This window comes from Parasteatoda tepidariorum, chromosome 1 (genome assembly GCF_043381705.1).
Source record: "Parasteatoda tepidariorum isolate YZ-2023 chromosome 1, CAS_Ptep_4.0, whole genome shotgun sequence".
Classification (NCBI taxonomy): domain Eukaryota; kingdom Metazoa; phylum Arthropoda; class Arachnida; order Araneae; family Theridiidae; genus Parasteatoda; species Parasteatoda tepidariorum.
Window position 1 is genome coordinate 15,827,332 of NC_092204.1, and position 19,029 is coordinate 15,846,360.

At 31.9% G+C, this 19,029-nt stretch overlaps 1 protein-coding gene across 1 annotated transcript in view; it reads right to left on the bottom strand.

Annotated features, from left to right (window-relative positions):
- Positions 1–1,153: 1,153 nt before the first annotated feature.
- The window catches only part of LOC107451478 (mannose-P-dolichol utilization defect 1 protein), a 48,875-nt gene continuing 30,999 nt past the window's right edge, over positions 1,154–19,029 (bottom strand). Inside the window, exon 5 of the mRNA XM_016067594.3 lies at positions 1,154–3,391. Within this exon, the coding sequence (XP_015923080.1) occupies positions 3,146–3,391 (246 nt within the window). The 3' untranslated portion in view covers positions 1,154–3,145. The remainder of the gene's footprint in view (positions 3,392–19,029) is intronic.

Sequence of the window (19,029 nt, forward strand, 5' to 3'; positions counted from 1 at the left end):
ATAAATACCACATAAATATTTAACATTTGAAATAAAAATTCTGAAATCCCTTACACATTGGTTAAAAAAAAAATATCTTATACATTTTGAAATAACCATGTTAGGCGCTAAGTAGAATAAATAATAAAATATCAAATAAATATAAAAACACACAATTCATGTGATGCCCATATAATAATATTCAGCGAGCATTAANTCTATAGCCATTATGGCGAACTAATAAAGTTTGAAAATATCCTATCTGTAACTCCGAACTGCTCGACCGTAGCGCTTCAAAACCGGCGCCAATCGATTCCTCGTGGCCAAAAACCCCAGACCCCCAAGTTTACCGGAGTTTATTAATTCTGGGTCGATTTTCGACTTGGCAACCATTCCTCGTATTATAGTATAAGATAAAGTTATAAGAATGTTAAAATTAAATTTATAACGTAGTAAGTAGATTTCTTTTAAAAAAAAGTTATAGTTCTGTGAGGGTTAGTCCCGGCTTTTTCTGAGCTTCTAGCTGAGTTCTTTTCTGAGCTTAAGTTCCCCATGTTACTCAACGGAAGAGAACAGCGTAGCAGGAAAATTTCGGTACAATTTTACCCAGGAGTTCAACACTTCGAGATGTCGTAGCTACATGTATTTAAAATTAAAAGTAGAAGCACAATCATTACAGACGTTAGTGAAAAATTGTCTAGAACTGAGTTCTTTACATAGATGAAAAATCATCTATTTACTTTAGATAAAGAAAAAAAATTCTTTTTTCCTTTGAGCAGTACTTCTCAACCTTTTCATCACCGCAGACCAGTCAACGTTCGACAATTTTACAGTAGCCAGAAGGGGGGTTGCTAACTGTTTATATTTTAGATTGCTTTGATTCAATAATTTTAATTGTATCTAAACATGCCTTCAAAATAAAATACAATTACATGCGTGGTAATGCTACCCAGCCTGAGTCTTAATAGGCTCTTAATCAGAATCAAAAATACGCTCTTAATCAGTAAAAAAAAAAAAAAAAAAAAAAAAAGGGNAATACGCCCTTAATCAGTAAAAAAAAATAAGCGGAATTTCTCGAACTCAGAATACAGCATGCACCATTAATTCATAATTACTTGTTTTTCTTTAGATTAAATGGGCAAGACAAAATAAAGAAGATACAAATACACAAATATAATTATTATAAAAAAAATTTATTCCATTTTACAAAAAATTATTGTTATATTTCGCATAACAGATAAATACCACATAAATATTTAACATTTGAAATAAAAATTCTGAAATCCCTTACACATTGGTTAAAAAAAAAATATCTTATACATTTTGAAATAACCATGTTAGGCGCTAAGTAGAATAAATAATAAAATATCAAATAAATATAAAAACACACAATTCATGTGATGCCCATATAATAATATTCAGCGAGCATTAACTGCATTTTAATTATTTGTGACATCTCAAATATGATTAATTATTCTTAGCATACCACTTTCGGTAGCACTATATATTTATATATTTACTACGGTGTCGTAATAAGATAGTGTTTCCAGACATGAATATTTCTCAGAATTTTACTTTATTTTGCTTAAAGCTAATATTTAAGTTAAAATCAAATAATTAAGTTTACTTGCACAATTTGTAAGGAAGTACTCTTTTTAACCAGCAAAGAACAGCCAAACCAATTTACATTAATTTTCGGAAACAAACTGTTTTATTGTTTCTTCAATTTAAAATGTTCAGTTAGTTTACTAAAAAAAAAATTCTTTACTGTAGTTGAAACAACTGTAAAATGCTTTTTTTATAATAACAATGTTTCATGAAAAAAATTTGGAATAAAATGTGTAATTTTTTATACCTGATATAAAAAAAAAATTTAGATCAGAAAAATTAAAACGATAGCATTTACTAAAAAATAGTGAGAAAGAAACTAAATTTTATTAATTTACCTACGGATATTTTCAACTAAATTCAATTCAATAAAATTTCAATTCCATTCAGCTTGATATTAATTACAAGATCTCATATCTGTTAACTTTTACGCTTTTTGAAGAAGAAAAAATTCCTGTTCTTTTTTTGCCAGATTATAATTTAATTACTTTTTTAACTTTAAACTGTTTTTTTAAAAAAAATTGCTGCATGCTTAACCGATCCTGTTGTGATCAAAATCATTTTATATCAAAATTATTAAAACAAGAATCGAATATAAAAGAGTAGATTTTGCTGTCACAGGAAAAAAATTAAAAGCGAAAAAGTTTTAAAATTTGGCTGATATGGATAATTCTACAGGAAAGAAATACAATTGTACAAAATAATACCGAGGAATTAGGAATGCATCACTTATAAATATTTGAAGAAAAAAAAAACAACTTTATATATATTTGAACCATAACCTAAAAATACATATTATTGTAATTAGTATTTTTGGAGCAAATATTTATTAACAATAAATTATGAACAAAAATTAATACATTAAAAGGTAAAAGCAAATATCAATAAATTAAAAATAATTACATAAATTGTGCAATAAATAAAGCAATATTCATTTCAATCACAAGTTCAGCTAAAATTACGAATGTTTTCATGTTCTTAACGAACATAAAGATACAAGGAATTTATTGATAGTTTATTACAAACTTACAAAAGCAATACTTACTTAAAATCTTAGACATCGACAGAAGATTAACAATAATTGAAATACTTAAAAAAGTCTCATACCAAAAAAAAAAAAAGTGTCAAAAACTTTAAAAAAATTTCTAAAACTCTTTACATTTGAGCATTTTATACATTAAATATCTTGTTCAAGAACTGTTTGTGTTATTCAAAGAAATATATAAAATAAAAGTAAACAAAGCATATTATTGAGAAAAAATAAATATTTAATGTTATTTGAGACTGTGGCTGTTCATAGTCATTCTTTCACTATATATTTAAGTTTTGCAAGAAAAAATTAAATCAGTCAAATTCCTACTCCATTTCTTTTAAAATAAATTTTCTTCAATGTCGTTGCGAAATCATACATTTAAATCGAATGTTTAAAATTAGTCTACATTTCAGATCTTTGCTAGAGCTCGATTTCAACGCCAAAATAAGAAGAGGCGTAGAAATAAATATTATATTTATAAATCACATATTATTGGAATATTCTGCGTGTAAAGTTGGCGACAGTTTATTTCTTCTTTTTGTCAGCTTTCATGAGAACTTTGTTGGTTACATTCCAGTAGTACAAGACTTGGGCGGCCAGGACACCATTCGAAAAAGCAGCCACAATGAATGTAAATATGATAACCGAGTCCCCAGTTTCCTGAATGGACGTGAAAATTCTCGCCAAGGTTCCCAAGAAAAGTAGAAACACAGTAACGGCTGATAGTTGCCCTGTATGTCCATTTTTGTAATTTTTGGCAGCTTGAATCATCTGAGAGACAAAAAATACAGATTTATAAATATACAATTTATACGAAAATAAGAAAAATTAACACTGCAATACTGCAACAATTTAATAACAATAATTAAAGTAAGCAGATTTTGCAGAATTGACGAACAATGCGCTGTAAAAAAAATCTGTTAAATTTACAGAAAAAAACCTGTCAGCAGGTGTATCTGTATAAAACTGTTTATTTCACAGAAAAATAATGTTATTTAAAAACGGGAGCCCGTTTTTTAAGCTGATAAGTATTGCTATTTTAACAAACAAACTCTGTTATTTTGACAAAAAAAAATAAAGAAAAAAAACTCGATTAAATAACTATATCAGAATTGTAGTCGGTGCTAGTCGAAAGCAGAATTCGTATGACAGACAACGCCGGGATTCGAACCCGGGCTCCTCATTAGAAGATGAGCGCTCTGTCCACTGAGCCACGGCAGTTTTAGCGTTTGGTTAAGAAAATAAATCTTATATTTGTATTTTATCTTAAAAGTCTTGCTTATTGAAATCGTATTTAAGTGTAAAAACTTTAAAACTATAGTGACCTACTCTTATAAAAAGTCTGGAAATTTAACTTTCTGAAAAAAATATATCTAGAGACAGATAACAATCAGGTAGAGTATAAATTTGACAATTAATTCGAATCGCAATATTACTTACACGATGTTCAAAACCATAAAATAATTGTTGAAAAGTAAGAGAGCAAGAATAGAAAATAATCGTAAAATGATTTAAAGAAAGATGTTATCTTACTGTGACCAAAATTGCATGGAAATAAGTAGAATTTCAGTTTTAATTCGCTTATGATTAAGTCGAAAAACAGAGAAAAACTGTTCGATGAAATACAGCTTTAAACCGTCAAATATACGGAGAAAGTCGGTAAAAAAATGGGAATTTCTTGCAGCACACGGGTAACAATTAAATACAGAAAAAAACTCCATTTATTTTTAAACAGTTTTTTTCTGTAGTTTTTTTAATTTATTTATTTTTTATTTCTTTCATTCACTTAATATTTTTTATTTATTTTAATTAATTTTATTCATTTATTTCTTTTATTAATTTATTTTGTAGAATTTACAGTTATTTTTTGGAGTGTAGATACGAGGGAAGAAAAAAAAGATATTTCAGCGATCCAACTGATGAAGTATTACTATTATTATTATTGCAGAAGTTAAACACTATTTAAGAAGTTAAAGACATGCGGAACCAAACACTCAACAAAAAGTACGCGTCTTTATGCCTGTATTAACAAAATCATCACATTACTTTTAATGTTATATTTAGAGTTTAAATTAGTTAAAGTAAACACACAAATACAGACACCAGTCAGAAAATCCTTCGCCCCAACAATATTTACAGCTGTAATAAAATAACAATAAAGGTAAGCTTCAATTGTTTAATTTTGCCAAAAGTTAAAAATTTTACTGTGCAAGCATCAGATCGTATATATTCACACGGATAGTTTTTGTAGAGTGACAATCAAAATTATTGTAAATCAAATTTATTAAATAAAATTAAAAAAAACAGTATAAAGCATACAATTCACTAACACTTTAAATATTCATTGAAAATCCGTTTAAAAGGGAGAAGTAGGTATAAAAACAAAACGATGACTGTCAAGTTCTCGATCCTNTATTTCACAGAAAAATAATGTTATTTAAAAACGGGAGCCCGTTTTTTAAGCTGATAAGTATTGCTATTTTAACAAACAAACTCTGTTATTTTGACAAAAAAAAATAAAGAAAAAAAACTCGATTAAATAACTATATCAGAATTGTAGTCGGTGCTAGTCGAAAGCAGAATTCGTATGACAGACAACGCCAGGATTCGAACCCGGGCTCCTCATTAGAAGATGAGCGCTCTGTCCACTGAGCCACGGCAGTTTTAGTGTTTGGTTATGAAAATAAATCTTAAATTGTATTTTATCTTAAAAGTCTTGCTTATTGAAATCGTATTTAAGTGTAAAAACTTTAAAACTATAGTGACCTACTCTTATAAAAAGTCTGGAAATTTAACTTTCTGAAAAAAATATATCTAAAGACAGATAACAATCAGGTAGAGTATAAATTTGACAATTAATTCGAATCGCAATATTATTTATACGATGTTCAAAACCATAAAATAATTGTTGAAAAGTAAGAGAGCAAGCATAGAAAATAATCGTAAAATGATTTGAAGAAAGATGTTATCTTACGGTGACCAAAATTGCATGGCAAGAAGTTGAATTTCAGTTTTAATTCGCTTATGATTAAGTCGAAAAACAGAGAAAAACAGTTTGGTGAAAAATAGCTTTAAACAGTCAAATATACTGAGAAAGTCTGTAAAAAAAAATGGGAATTTCTTGCAGGAGGCGAGTAACAATTAAAAACAGAATTTTTTTTTATTTATCTTTAAACAGTTTTTTTCTGTAATTTGTTTTATTTTATTATTTTTTTCCATTTACTTTATTTACTTAACTTATTTTATTTAGTTAATTTATTTTATTTAATTATTCGTTTATTTATTTTGTAGAATTTACAGTTATTTTTTGGATAGTTGATATGAGGAAAAAAAAGATATTTCAGCGACTCAACTGATGAAGTATTACTATTATTATTATTATTGAAGAAGTATTCTTTACATTACAAACACTCGATGACGACGATCTGTGCTTGATAAGGTACCTGCCCGCATCAGCGAGCACCAGACTTCTTAATCTGAGATTTTGCCCTAGGGCAACGATGACTATTGGCATATAAAATAAGAGAGATATGGAACCACAGGTGAGCTGTGGATGCTTAACCAAACACTCAATAAAAGCACGCGTTTTTATGCCTGTATTAACAAAATCATCACATTATTTTTAATGTTACATTTAGAGTTTAAATTAGTTAAATTAGTAAACACACAAATACAGACACCAGTCAGAAAAACCTTCGCCCCCACAATATTTGCAGCTGTAATAAAATAACAATAAAGGTAAGCTTCAATAGTTTAATTTTGCCAGAACTTAAAAATTTTACAGTGCAAGTATCAGATCGTATATATTATAATTGTAAATAAAATTTATTAAATAAAAAACAACATCATAAAGCATACAATTTACAAACACTTTAAATATACATTTAAAATCTCCCGTTTAAAGAGAAGTAGGCATAAAAACAAAACGATGACTGTCAAGTTCTATATCGTAATTATTAGCTACAAAAGATACACTTCCCAAACAAGATATCCTAACTCTTTATCAGAACCAGCGACAGGCTGAACATTAGTTGCCAGGATAGGAATACAGTGCACGCGTATCCCCATTTAAAGACCCGGTACCCGAGAGCTCACGTCACTTGTCAAGCAGGGGTGTCGCGAAGTTCTATTTTTGGGAGGGAAAAGTTCACATTTTGACGAAAGAAATTTCGAATTTCACAGAATCATTAAAAAGTATGCAATTCATTAGTTTAGGGTTCGATTCTCAACGGCGGCGTGAAGTCCACCTAGTTTCAGATCGATAGGTAGCAGTTTGTCTGACAAGTAAAGGCTGCCTGTGCGCAATGCTGACCACACTGTCACAATCAGCAAATGCCACATTGTGAAGACCTAACCTCCATGAATCCCCTGGCACATAAAGGGCTGTTATTTTTATTCTAGTCAATAAATAAATCGTAAACCATTAAATAAATAAGTATAAAGAAGAAGGAATAATTTAATTCACTGCTAAGGTGAAAAAAAATTTTTTCCTCTTCCGTAAATCGAGTAACAAATAATTTAGCAATTGGGAAAACTCGTCGAAAACAGGATGGAAATAAACATGTTTTCTATAAATCGTGCTTTAAAATGAAAATATAGTTTAGGTTATTGAAAATGAGAAAAAAAATAGAATAAAAAATTTATTTCAATAAAGTTTACTGAACTTATTTAAAATATCTTTCTATTTGTTGAATTTAAAAAGTGAACAATAATAAAGAAAAGTAGTTGGAAAAAGTAAACGTGACTTTATACCTAATATTTCCAGTTAATATGCATAAAAATTAATAATAATTCAATAAAACCAACATATAAACAGATGAAATAAAAATGATTATTTTGAAATTACTATTGATAATTCTCAATTTGAATTCATTTTTACCTTTCTTTTCTCGTAGCAACGAATGTTTTTTGTAAGAGCTTCATTCTCATTCTTTTCTTCGAAGTTTTATTTCATACTATCGATTTTTTTTTTAATATTTAATTTTAATTACACTAACGGCTACATCCGCTGCTATTTATTTCTCCTCAATCGTAGGAGTTTTACATTTTTTTTACTCCAAATAAATTAGAAATTTAAACGAAATAAAACGCGTTGTTTATAATTTCCTTCATGTTTTCTAATAAAATTAAAAGAAAATGAATTTGTCAAATAATCAAGCAAAATATGTCGAAGGTTTGGGATTTCAAAGCGACCTCCCAACTCGGCGCCCCTGTTGTCAAGTTGACAACAGTTCGCAATAGACTAAAGTTATCATGGGTTTGAGTCCCCTTGCCGTCAAGCTAACCATGGAAGGTCTTCGTGGTTTTACTCTCCATGTAACGCAAATGCGGGTTAGTTCCACCAAGAAGTCTTTCATGAAGGCAAATTTCTGCCAATACTTGATCCAGGACTTGTCTTCTGGATTGGGTTCAAAATTACAAGACTACGGAGTTGAACATTAATAGCCGTAAACCATAAATTGGGTCGGCTGTTAAACGAAGGTTAAAATATAAAGTTACAGTGATAAAATAATATTTTTTTATAAATTACAGCGAGAAATACTGTAATAAACTGTGGAACAAAAACGTTATAATGTTCTAATTTTATGAAGATCAACAAGATCCAAATTTAACACAGGTGTCTTGTATAGAAGAGCAGGCAAAATAATATGTAGAAGGTAGCTTAAATCGCACTAAATAGTGACTTAAACCACTGTAACATTAACTGTTGAAATAATCACCTGAGCTGGAATATCATAAAGAATGCCAATCACGAAATTTACAACAATGTAAACTAAAATAATTACACGCGCTGAGAAATGTTCTTCAGAGATTTCTCTAAAACAAGAAGAAAACTCAGACAAATAGACACCAAAAAAAAAAAAAAAAAAAAAAAAAAAAAAAAAAAAAAAATGAGCGTGAAGGAGGAATTTCTTCGCAAAAACCCGTCTACGCTGGTCGAATATCCAGAGAAAGGACAGCAAAAAATCTCAGACAACATCCTTTATAAGGCTGGAATCGGACATAAAATACATAAGGAGGGCTGAAAATAAAATCCAGACAATTTCATGGTGCTTCCGGAACCATAAACAAACAAACACAAAAGAAAGACACTAACTAGTCTCCGCTTTATTTGGGTTGTTACACCATGTAATTACTCCAGACCAGTTGAGCCCGTCCACATATACCACATAAATCATTTTACACATGGAGAAAGTTGCTTGACCCATCCATCGCCTAGATCCGGCACCGCCCCACTAATTCAACCGACACTCGAAGCCCGCGATGGATGGCTTTATTTATTTTTAAATGAAAAATTATACTTAAAAAAAATTGCTGGGATAAAGAGGTATTTCAAGTGATTCAATTGAATTTTTCACCAAAACAAAACGTCGCGTAAAACAAACAAAAAAAGGAGGTAAGTAAATGGTCCAGATCTTCCAGACATAGTAACAAACCACTGACTCTCACGGATTTTTTAATATGTTTGTGAACCAAGCAATGAATTAACAAAAGTTATTTAGCACCTTTACGAGAACTTTTTTTTTGTATTATTTAAGGATGTTCTTTCACCAAAGTAATTTTTTTTTTTAAAGCCACAGTTTAAGTTCTTAAAACTCGAAGCTTTAATTTAAGAACAATCGTTACTTCTTGCCGTAAAGAACTATCTGCGATTTAGGACAAACAGCATAAATATTTTTTTAAAAAAATTTATACCTGTATTAAAATCAACAATAAAGTGAGATTTTTTTCATCTAGATAAATAATCCTTGAAAACAACTAATAATTCTCAATTTTTGAAAATTTTTATGAAAAAAAACCGTCTAACTAAACTTCTTCATATCGACATTTCATCGCCATTTTCATAATTAGCTTAGAAAGCCATGTTTAAAGAAAGACCAAACCGCTTTTCTTCATTTTAACGCTATTCAACACACGGTTACATACATGCATACATAGTAACCTATAGGGCCACATTGTGAGCCCCCTATTATGCCTATAATTATTTCTTCTGGTAGGGTGCTCTAGTTCCCGGTAATATAATACGTGGTCCAATTGAATATTATGGGTCAATATTAAGGGGTCATGAATATCAGAGAGTCATGAATAACAGTTTAACAGTTACAAACACACAACATACTCCCTCAATACTTGACCCAGGTGTTCCCTTGTTTTCTGGATTGAGTTTAAAATTCCAATGCTACGGAGTTGAACATTAGTAGTGGCAAACTCAAAAATTGGATCGGCTGTTCCAAGCAGGTTATAAAATAAAATAAAATAGTTTAGAACACTGTGGGTTGGATGGTTACGCGACCAAACTATTTCAGGTAGGTGTGTGGAGTAAATATTAAGGACAAATTTTGACAGGGGTTGGTGAGATTAGAAACAAAACCTCCCTTCTCTAAAATGTGGTCTTTCCTTTTTTTGCATAGCAGCAAACAATTCCAGGCTCAGTGGTGGGTTCTTTAAATACACAGACTATAATGGGTTTGAACTTTATGAAAACAGATCCAGTGACAATTAATTGAGGAACTAGGTACAACTGATGTTGCAGTAGCAGATGCTGAGGTAACAGGCACGCAATATACTAATATAAGGTACTATGGTAATAGATTTATTTACAACACCCCAAACGGATAAGTGCCAAAATATTTAATTGATGTGTTATATCCGACAACAATCACAATCGGTAAGAACTAAGATTAATTCAACCTTATATATATATATATATATATATATATAAGATTTTTGCACATAAGAATTCTTTCCTTGATTAAACGGTTTCAAAAACTATTACTTAGTAGTAGTAGTAGTTCTTAGTAGTAGTTTCTTTTAAGTTCAACATAATTCACCCAATAATTCTTTATGAAAATCTATTTTATGAATTTTTAATGTTATATTTCACATGCTTAAAGAAACTAGTTTTCAAGAAAAGGTTAAATCATTAGATTTTAAAAAATTTTAATCAATAAAAAAAATTTGATTNTATATATATATATATAAATATTCAAACCAATGCAATTCCTAAATAACCAAGCCATTAAAGACCAATCTCTAGACTGTCATTAAATAGGACAAAAGTTAGAAGTAAGGGTGGTGTGTCTCAGTAAGAGCCGACACTAACAGTTGACAATCACATCCATTCTGCAGAGACATCCCTTTGAAGAACATAGAAGCCGCTAAGGTAGGGTGCATGCTACTCCACTGCTAATCAGTGCATACACACTCTACCACCCCAGCCACAAACAGTCGAAATATGTGTACAAGAAGCGCCCCTGTAATGTGCGGTCAGCATAAATGGTCTCCTTACCGCCCTGCTACTACTCCAGGGGGGCAAACGGGTTGACGTTCTCGACGAGTTTTGGTGGCCTAATCAACCCGGGTGAAGGGTGGCTCGGGTACGCGACAGACTCGAAAGAGAGGTTTTCAACAACTACAGCTTAATGAGTCATGCGGCCACCCCTTTTGCGGCCCGTGTCCGTGGCAGGCACGAGCGGCCACATGAAAAGGAAGGAGACTAATTCGAGAGGAGGGGCGCAAGCGACCGCTAATCAGAGGGGGTGCCCCTTTCACAACCATATGGAGATGGAAAAGCGAATAGGAATACAGAGATGAACTGCAGAGAGACGAGTAGGTTAAGGTGGGTACAAATTGAACGCATCATCGCTTTTTGAAATTCTATAATGCTCAGTCCCACCATCTGCGAATTTTGTTTTTTCCATTTTAATTTTCTTACCCTGCCAGGTAATAATTAAAATAAAATTGCTTTAGTTTAATAATTTACGACAACTTTTAGATCATAACAGTAAGAAAATAGTTTTTTTAAATAAATTATTTCAATTGGGTCTAAGTAAAATAAAAATATTAGCAAGAAATCAATTTTAATTTATAATTATTTATCATCTTATTTTTAGTAGCATCACTTTTAACAACCTTAGGATCTGCACCGAGTTCATGTAGACACAACCAATATATTCGAAGTAAAAAAATTAATAAATAAATAAATAAAAATTATAAATGCTTGGTAAAAACAGTTCAAAGTATTAAAGTAATAGTTTAATGCAAAATAAAGGAAACAAACAATAATAAATAATAGTAATAATAAACAAATCCCACACTTCGACAAAACCATGGCATAATAATGGTGACACTACACATTTTCTAAATGCAAAACAATTTGACATTTAGTTTTTATATCTTAAGAATCAAAATAATAAAACTTAAGATAAAAATTATGGTAAAAATTGAGGTGACGGGGAAATTCAGATTTCTCGGCAAAATCGTTTACAAATCGGCAAAATTATTAACAAAATCGTTTAAACATGTAATTAATACTAAGTTAATATAAATTACTTAATTTTAAAACTATTATAAAGCACTCGAGAAAAAAAATAATATAAAAGATCTTAAATATTTATTTTAAATTTTTCTAATGAAACAATTCAAAAAGTCGTTAGAACAAGAAATAACATGTGCTACTGCTACTGCGTAACTTCGGATAAATTCTTCATGAACTGATACGTAAAAATGCCAAGAGAGCATCTTCTTAAACTAGGGAACAAAAAAATAAAAACTCGAATCTCGGATATATTCTCTATTATTTGCATTCAATTCGATGGAATTTGACACCGCCGGCGTTGTCGGTTCCGAATGTTCCATGGCAATTTTAATTAAAAATGTAGATAAAGAATCAATCACGCCTCGAAGGCAAAAATGATTTTACGCTTTTACTCATTAGCATTCGCGCAAACAGCGAGGAGAGTTGAGAGAAACATATCCTTCTGCTGAAGCAGAAAAAAAAATGGATTCAAAAGAGGGCGCGCTGATCGATCTCATTTGTGAAAATACTGCTCTGAACAAGGCAGACGACATTTAGTGTTTTCATATTAGCAACACTTCTCAAATCGGAAATGTGCAGAAACTAGGAATGATGGGTAAAGAATAAAAAAAAAAAAAGGTTGTACCTGAATATTCATTTGGGTTGTCGAAAGTTTATATACTAGAGAGGGGAGTAAGCAAGATAATTTTCACAGTTAATGCAAATGGCTAAGTAATTAAAAACTAAAAAGAGAAAATGTGGGAGTTTTGGCAGAAGTCATTTGTTGTTCGTAACCGCAAAAACAAAAATATTCCGATAGAAGCCCATTAACGAAATCTTCTTCGAGTCGCTTAATATGCTAAAGAATCCAAAGTAATAAATTAAAAGACCTCATCAGAGAGAGAAGAACTTTTTTTTTAAACACTTTGTAACCCGATGAGACGCTTTCTCACCATTTCTCAACATCTTAACAATCTAAATGTTAAAGCGCTTAAAATTATTTTCAATGGTGTTTAAACGTTAAGTGTATATCTATAAAGGGCTTGGAATAATAGTGATAAGCCTAACTTTTCCCTAAGATAGCATTTTTGTGTCGAAATGTTTAGTATTGTTTCGATATAGGTACTTAACAAATTTCGGGAATTTGCATCAGATAACAGCACAATAAACAGATGCAAATTACATGGAAATCCTGGTATATACAATGAACAACTAATCATCTTCATCGCTATTCGCATAAAAAAACTTTCACCATATATAAAGTCGATGCTTCCTGTCCTTCGCAAAAAAGCAATGCAGTTTGTATTACAACGTAAGTGCTTCACGAAAGGAAGGGCGCAGCGTTTAAAGCATTCTTAGTTCTACAGATGAAGCAAAATGGAAGTTAACATGCAGACGGCATGAAAGATGTTTACAGCATTAAAAGCATTGTGAGTTCTACATATTAAGCAAGTTAACATGCAGACGGCATGAAAGATGTTTACAGCATTAAAAGCATTGTGAGTTCTACATATTAAGCAAGTGGAAGTTAACATGCAGCAGAACATGAAACATTTTTGAAGCGTTAAAATCGTTGTTAGACTTACAGAATAACCAAAGTGGAAGTTAATGAGCCGCCTCAGTGTGACAATGATTATTTTTATGATGCGTCTTTAACAAAAAAAATTTTTTTGATAATACATTTAAAGGGAATTGAAATTTATTGCCAATGCCTCCAATCCTTGGCGATAGATCTCTCTTTCCAACAAAAATTCTGCCAACTGAACTCGCTCAAACGACAAGACAGGAAACAATTTTTACATAAATAGAAATATTGTTAGGTTTCAAGTTTGAGGGAGTTTATACGCAGCCTTAGCCAAATTGGATACTTTTAAAAAAGTTGTATACTTTTTCAAATATTTAAGTTATTTGCCTGTTCTAAGACCCAGATAATTCTTCATGGCAAGATTATATATGTAGTTTAAAATCATAGCATTGCTTCAAGTCTAAGGCACCTTTTTTTTATTTCCTATGAGCTGCACAATCAGTCTTCCCGATGAGCAGACCTAGTGCGTTCTCCAGAAGTGGTAACCACTCTTTCAGAGACCACCACAATGGGTGAGATACCGTTGACCATGTTAATTTGGACGTCTAGTTTCTGCCACACTAGATGGCAGCACCGAGACTCTATTTGGATGCTAAAGTGCACTAGGAATTTAATTTTGCCGGAAATGCCAAGAGCCAATAAGGCACTCCAGGGATCTTTTACATGCCGCATAATCATACGACATGGCTGCTGAGGATTTTTCTGCATCCCGAAAATCCGGTGTCTGGGCCGGGGATCGAACCCGCAGACTTGGGCTCAGAAGGCCGATGACAAACCAACTGCGCCACCCAGCCACTAGTCTAAGACACCTAAACTATGGCTTTTTTTTTTATTTTCCTTGGCTTCAAAAAACAGAGTTAAAAAAATCCGCCCCGCGTTGTGTATTAAACGTTGCTAGAAATTATGTTTGGAGCAAAAAACATAAAAATGGGGAAAAGGTCACTAGGACACCATGTGGATCACAGAACCCAAATTTATCTTTATCTCCAAGAAGGGTTGTGTCTAAAAGTGTTTAAATAAAAATTATTTTATCAAACACTTTGCCATTTGACTAGGAAATATTTTATGACCTCTACATTGATAGCCCGTTTCAAGTCCCCAACTCTTTCTAAAAGCAAGATGGAAAAACTAGTTAAACATAATAAGTTAGTAGATAAATAAATAAACAACAAATCAGCCTAACCACACTAACAAAAGTAACTTCCTTTCAGTTTCACACAAACATTACTGAATCATTTATTTTCTAGGGTAAAAATTCAGACTCCAAACCCTCGCAGGGATGAATTCCAGATCCAATGAGCATCCATCATACCTGACGGATGAGTACAACCAAGTTTTAATGAGAAAACAGCGAAGAGAATAGGAAACTACCTTTTTTTTAATATATTTATGTTGTTTTTTTTTTACTTCCAACTGGATCAAACGGTGTGATTCTTCTTCATTTGAAATAGATTCCGAAAGGTTGGGGTCTCAGATAGCGATATCCCTCACATGCGGTAACGAGGCACCTGGAGGTTTCACCTAGATGGCTGAAGAGGGAAACCTAAGCAAACTTTTTTTTTAATCCCTTTTTGGCATCATCATAAATCAAAAGAGTTGAAATATCGATATCGTGAAACACTATACGGTGAAAAGTTGAAATTCCGTATAATCGCGTAGGAAAGTCTTCAAAACGCGCGTTTTGGAATAATTAACTGATGTCTCATTATGATGAATTGCAAACGCAATCCTGTTTTTTTTCCTTAACTAGTGATTAATGAGAGAAACTGGAATAACTTTACAAGCAGGTATAAAACTTATTCAAACACTTGCACTGTTCCCTGCTCTTTCAACAACAAAAAAACTTCATTTATATATATATATATATATATATATNTCAATATATATATATATATATATATATATATAAAAGTTTGTTATAGTAGAGTTTGGAGGAACAAAAGTTGGAATCGGCGATATTGTACATTTGGCTTAAACTTTTGTATTCACTACTCACACAAACAAAAGGAACTAAGTCAAACACACACAAAAGAAAACTGGAGAAAAAAATTCAAAAGGTTGCGCCCGCTTAACCGAGGATGATAAATTCCTGCAGGGAAATACAATTCTAAAGATATAATAATCCTATATAATTAGATTACTCAGAAAAATCAACTTAGTTACTCAAAAGTTAATGAAAAAAAAATAACAGTTTAGAATAAATTAAAAAAAATAGAAATAGAGCAAGCGCTCCATGAATGCAATGAACAAAAACAACCCAACAAACATTCTAATTATTCAAGTTCCATTACCCAAGAATAAATTGGAACTTTAACAGCAGTGGATCACTTTCAAAATATATAGCGAATCAATAGCCTAAGGTTAAACTCCGGCTTACCCTTTTAGCTTTTCGATAATTTAATTGCGTCGAAACTTCAAAAGAATCCAATCCACGTGAAAAGATACCAAAGATCAGTGGATCGAAAATACGTCGAAGATCTGAAGGATTGGGGGGGAAATATATACCCTCCACCCCCGGCTGAAGAGGGGGTTGGCGAGTTTATAACGGCCTATAAGGCCAGGCCACCAACTAATTAGGCAGAGATTTCCCATGTTTCCTGGATATAATGATGTATAAGACCTTGTTCCTTCACACATCAATGGCTTAAATCCACAAATTGGGCAGGAGTTATAACCAGATGCTGAAATTGTGAGACGGATTTCGGATATATCATAAATCAATAGCCGAAATATGGTTTGAATGCGGAAAAGGGGGAAAGACGTAGGTTGGAATAGGGGAGCATTCTAATATAATTCCAAAATCGAAGTTTATCAGGCCGTGGATTCGATATTCAAAATATGACGGGATATATCTATCCCAATCAAATAAGATATTAAAAAGATTTGAATTGAATGTTTAAATTCATAAACCATTTTAATATCAGTAGGGAAAAAAAATTTCCCTAAGGCTTCGCAAACAATAATCTAGAATCTATTCGGGAAGCATATCTACCTTTCTTCCTTCTTAAGAGCATTCCAGTTTTTTAAATATAATTCAAGCTTTCAAATACAAGAAAATATCTTCTTTTTTTTTACTCATTATTACAACAATCAAAAATTGGAATTTTATAGTATATTTATAAATCATTACTACTTTCAAAATATGTTTACAAGAAGAGGAAGGAGCAAAGCTGAAGTATTACCAATAAATATGCTCCTTAAATGAGAAAAAAAACAAGGTGAAACAAATTACATATATATATATACATAAAATACTATTGATTAAGCAAGAAGTTTTTAGTGATTGTAAAAATAGAAGTCATTAACTTCAAACGCTTTTAAATGAATCCCAAATAGAAGAGTAAACAAAATACAGGGTTATTCATAATTCCCTCCGCCTGTAAACGCCATTTTTCTTTACTACAACAGGCATCAGTGGTACATGTTACTGCCATCTACCGGCAACTGCTTAAATTAAAACTTGAATACTTTCGAAATGATTTCATATGTTCTTTTTTGCCATATTCGTCTTCGTTTTTTTACTATAACGCTTCGAAACCCCGGAGGGAATTATGAATAACCCAGTACTTATACTTATGAACTAAACGATACGAGGATAAACTTTGACAAATGTTTCTCAACGGGTTAAGAATAAGAAAACACGAAAGCACTAATTGATTGTATTACTTAAGGCCTGTTTAGGCGATCCAATTTCTTGGACAGAGATTGATTGATATTGATGGAAACTTGTTTTGCTTTGAGCTTGGATCGTGTAAACAAACATCCAAGAACTTGGTCCAACTTCTTGGACGATAGTAGAGCATGTTCTACTTTCCATCCAAGTTTTTTCTCCCTTAACCAATCAGCGTCTTAGGTTTTGTGACGTCAACAAGCTGGCAGCAAATTATGTCATTTTGTTGTGGGTTTTCATATATTTTAGTCCAAATAAATTGATCTGTTGAGGCTTATTTGTGTTATTATGATTTTATTTGAATTTATTTAGTAATTTTAAACTTATGTAAGTATTATTTTATAATGTTGAATATGAACAATGCGCATGCGCAAGTTTTTCTTTCAACGAATCAGCGACATTCAAGAACTTGGATAGTGTCAATGAATCATCCAATTTCTTGGACAGAGAAATCCGTCCTATTTCTCGGATTCAAGAAATTGGACCGTGTAAACAGGCCTTTAGACTCCTTCAACTCTTAATATCAGGAAAGATAATTTTTCATCATGCATAAGTATAATTTTATCACAGTGCAGAAAGTGTAACATTCATACATAAAAATGGGGCAATAGAATATATATAGAACGCTTCGCTTTAAAATATTTGTCGTTTTCTTATTATTGTATATAAATTTTTTTAAGAACCTTTCAATTTTTTCATATTTGAACATCGTCATTCTATCGCTACACTTTTAATTTTTCTGATGAAATTTTGACAGTTAACGTAACAAAAAAAAATTATTACTAGCTACAACTCGCACAGGTAATCTTATTTTGACTAATAATAACATTTCACTGAGGGAATTTTAAAATTTGCATTTCATTGAATTGATTTCTAGTTGCCAAGCTTCCCGATAGACGTCGTCAAGACAGATTCCACTAGCTGCACATCTCGCCACGATGTCAACAGACGTGAATACTCGTCTGTACGCCTTGAATGTGGAACCATTGACTTATTTTACTGGCGCCCAGTTAAAATCCGATTTGCGTTTAAGAAATCTTTCACTCAGTGGAAATAAAAATGACTTAATATCGCGTATAGTGAATAGTAATACTAAAAGACCAGACGATGGAACTATAGACGAACTCTTAACTCTTCGCATACAATGACAATACACAACATTTCGAAGAAAATTGCTTGGATCACACAGAACTATTTTAATTTATTTTATAACCGTCGTTGAACAGCCGACCCAAATTTCAGTTTACGACTACCAATGTTCAACTCCGTAGCCTTGTACTTTTGAACCCAATCCAGATGACAAGGGAACTCCTGGATCAGTACCCCCAGAGGTATTGATTTGTTGTGGGAACATGGAGGACTTTGAGACTCGACAGATTTAACGTGCATCAGTCACCATTTACTACACGGGGAGTCTTCGGCCGGCGAGGATCGAACCCACGACCTCTTGGATATGGGCCCAGCGCCCTACCGACCAGGCTATCCCGGCCCACACAGAACTATTGACTAAAATTGAATTACTTCAGAAACATGTGGAACTTTTAGGCAGCCAACATATTACTCAATGTACCCCTTCACCTCCTCTCTCGCAAACAAATTATAATATCGCGGTGATTCTCGTTACATTTATGGAGACTTAAGAACAATAATTGGACAAACAAGTATGTCATCCAAATTACATCCACTAATGATACCGAAAATTCCATTTTAATATTTAAAGGAGATGCCATTGACAATGCTTCTGAATGGATAAAAGAAGCGGACAGAATCGCGATATTAGCTAATTGGTCTGATGATCTTAATGCTATTTCTCGCCTAGCTGGATTTTATATATATATACTACATATATATACTAT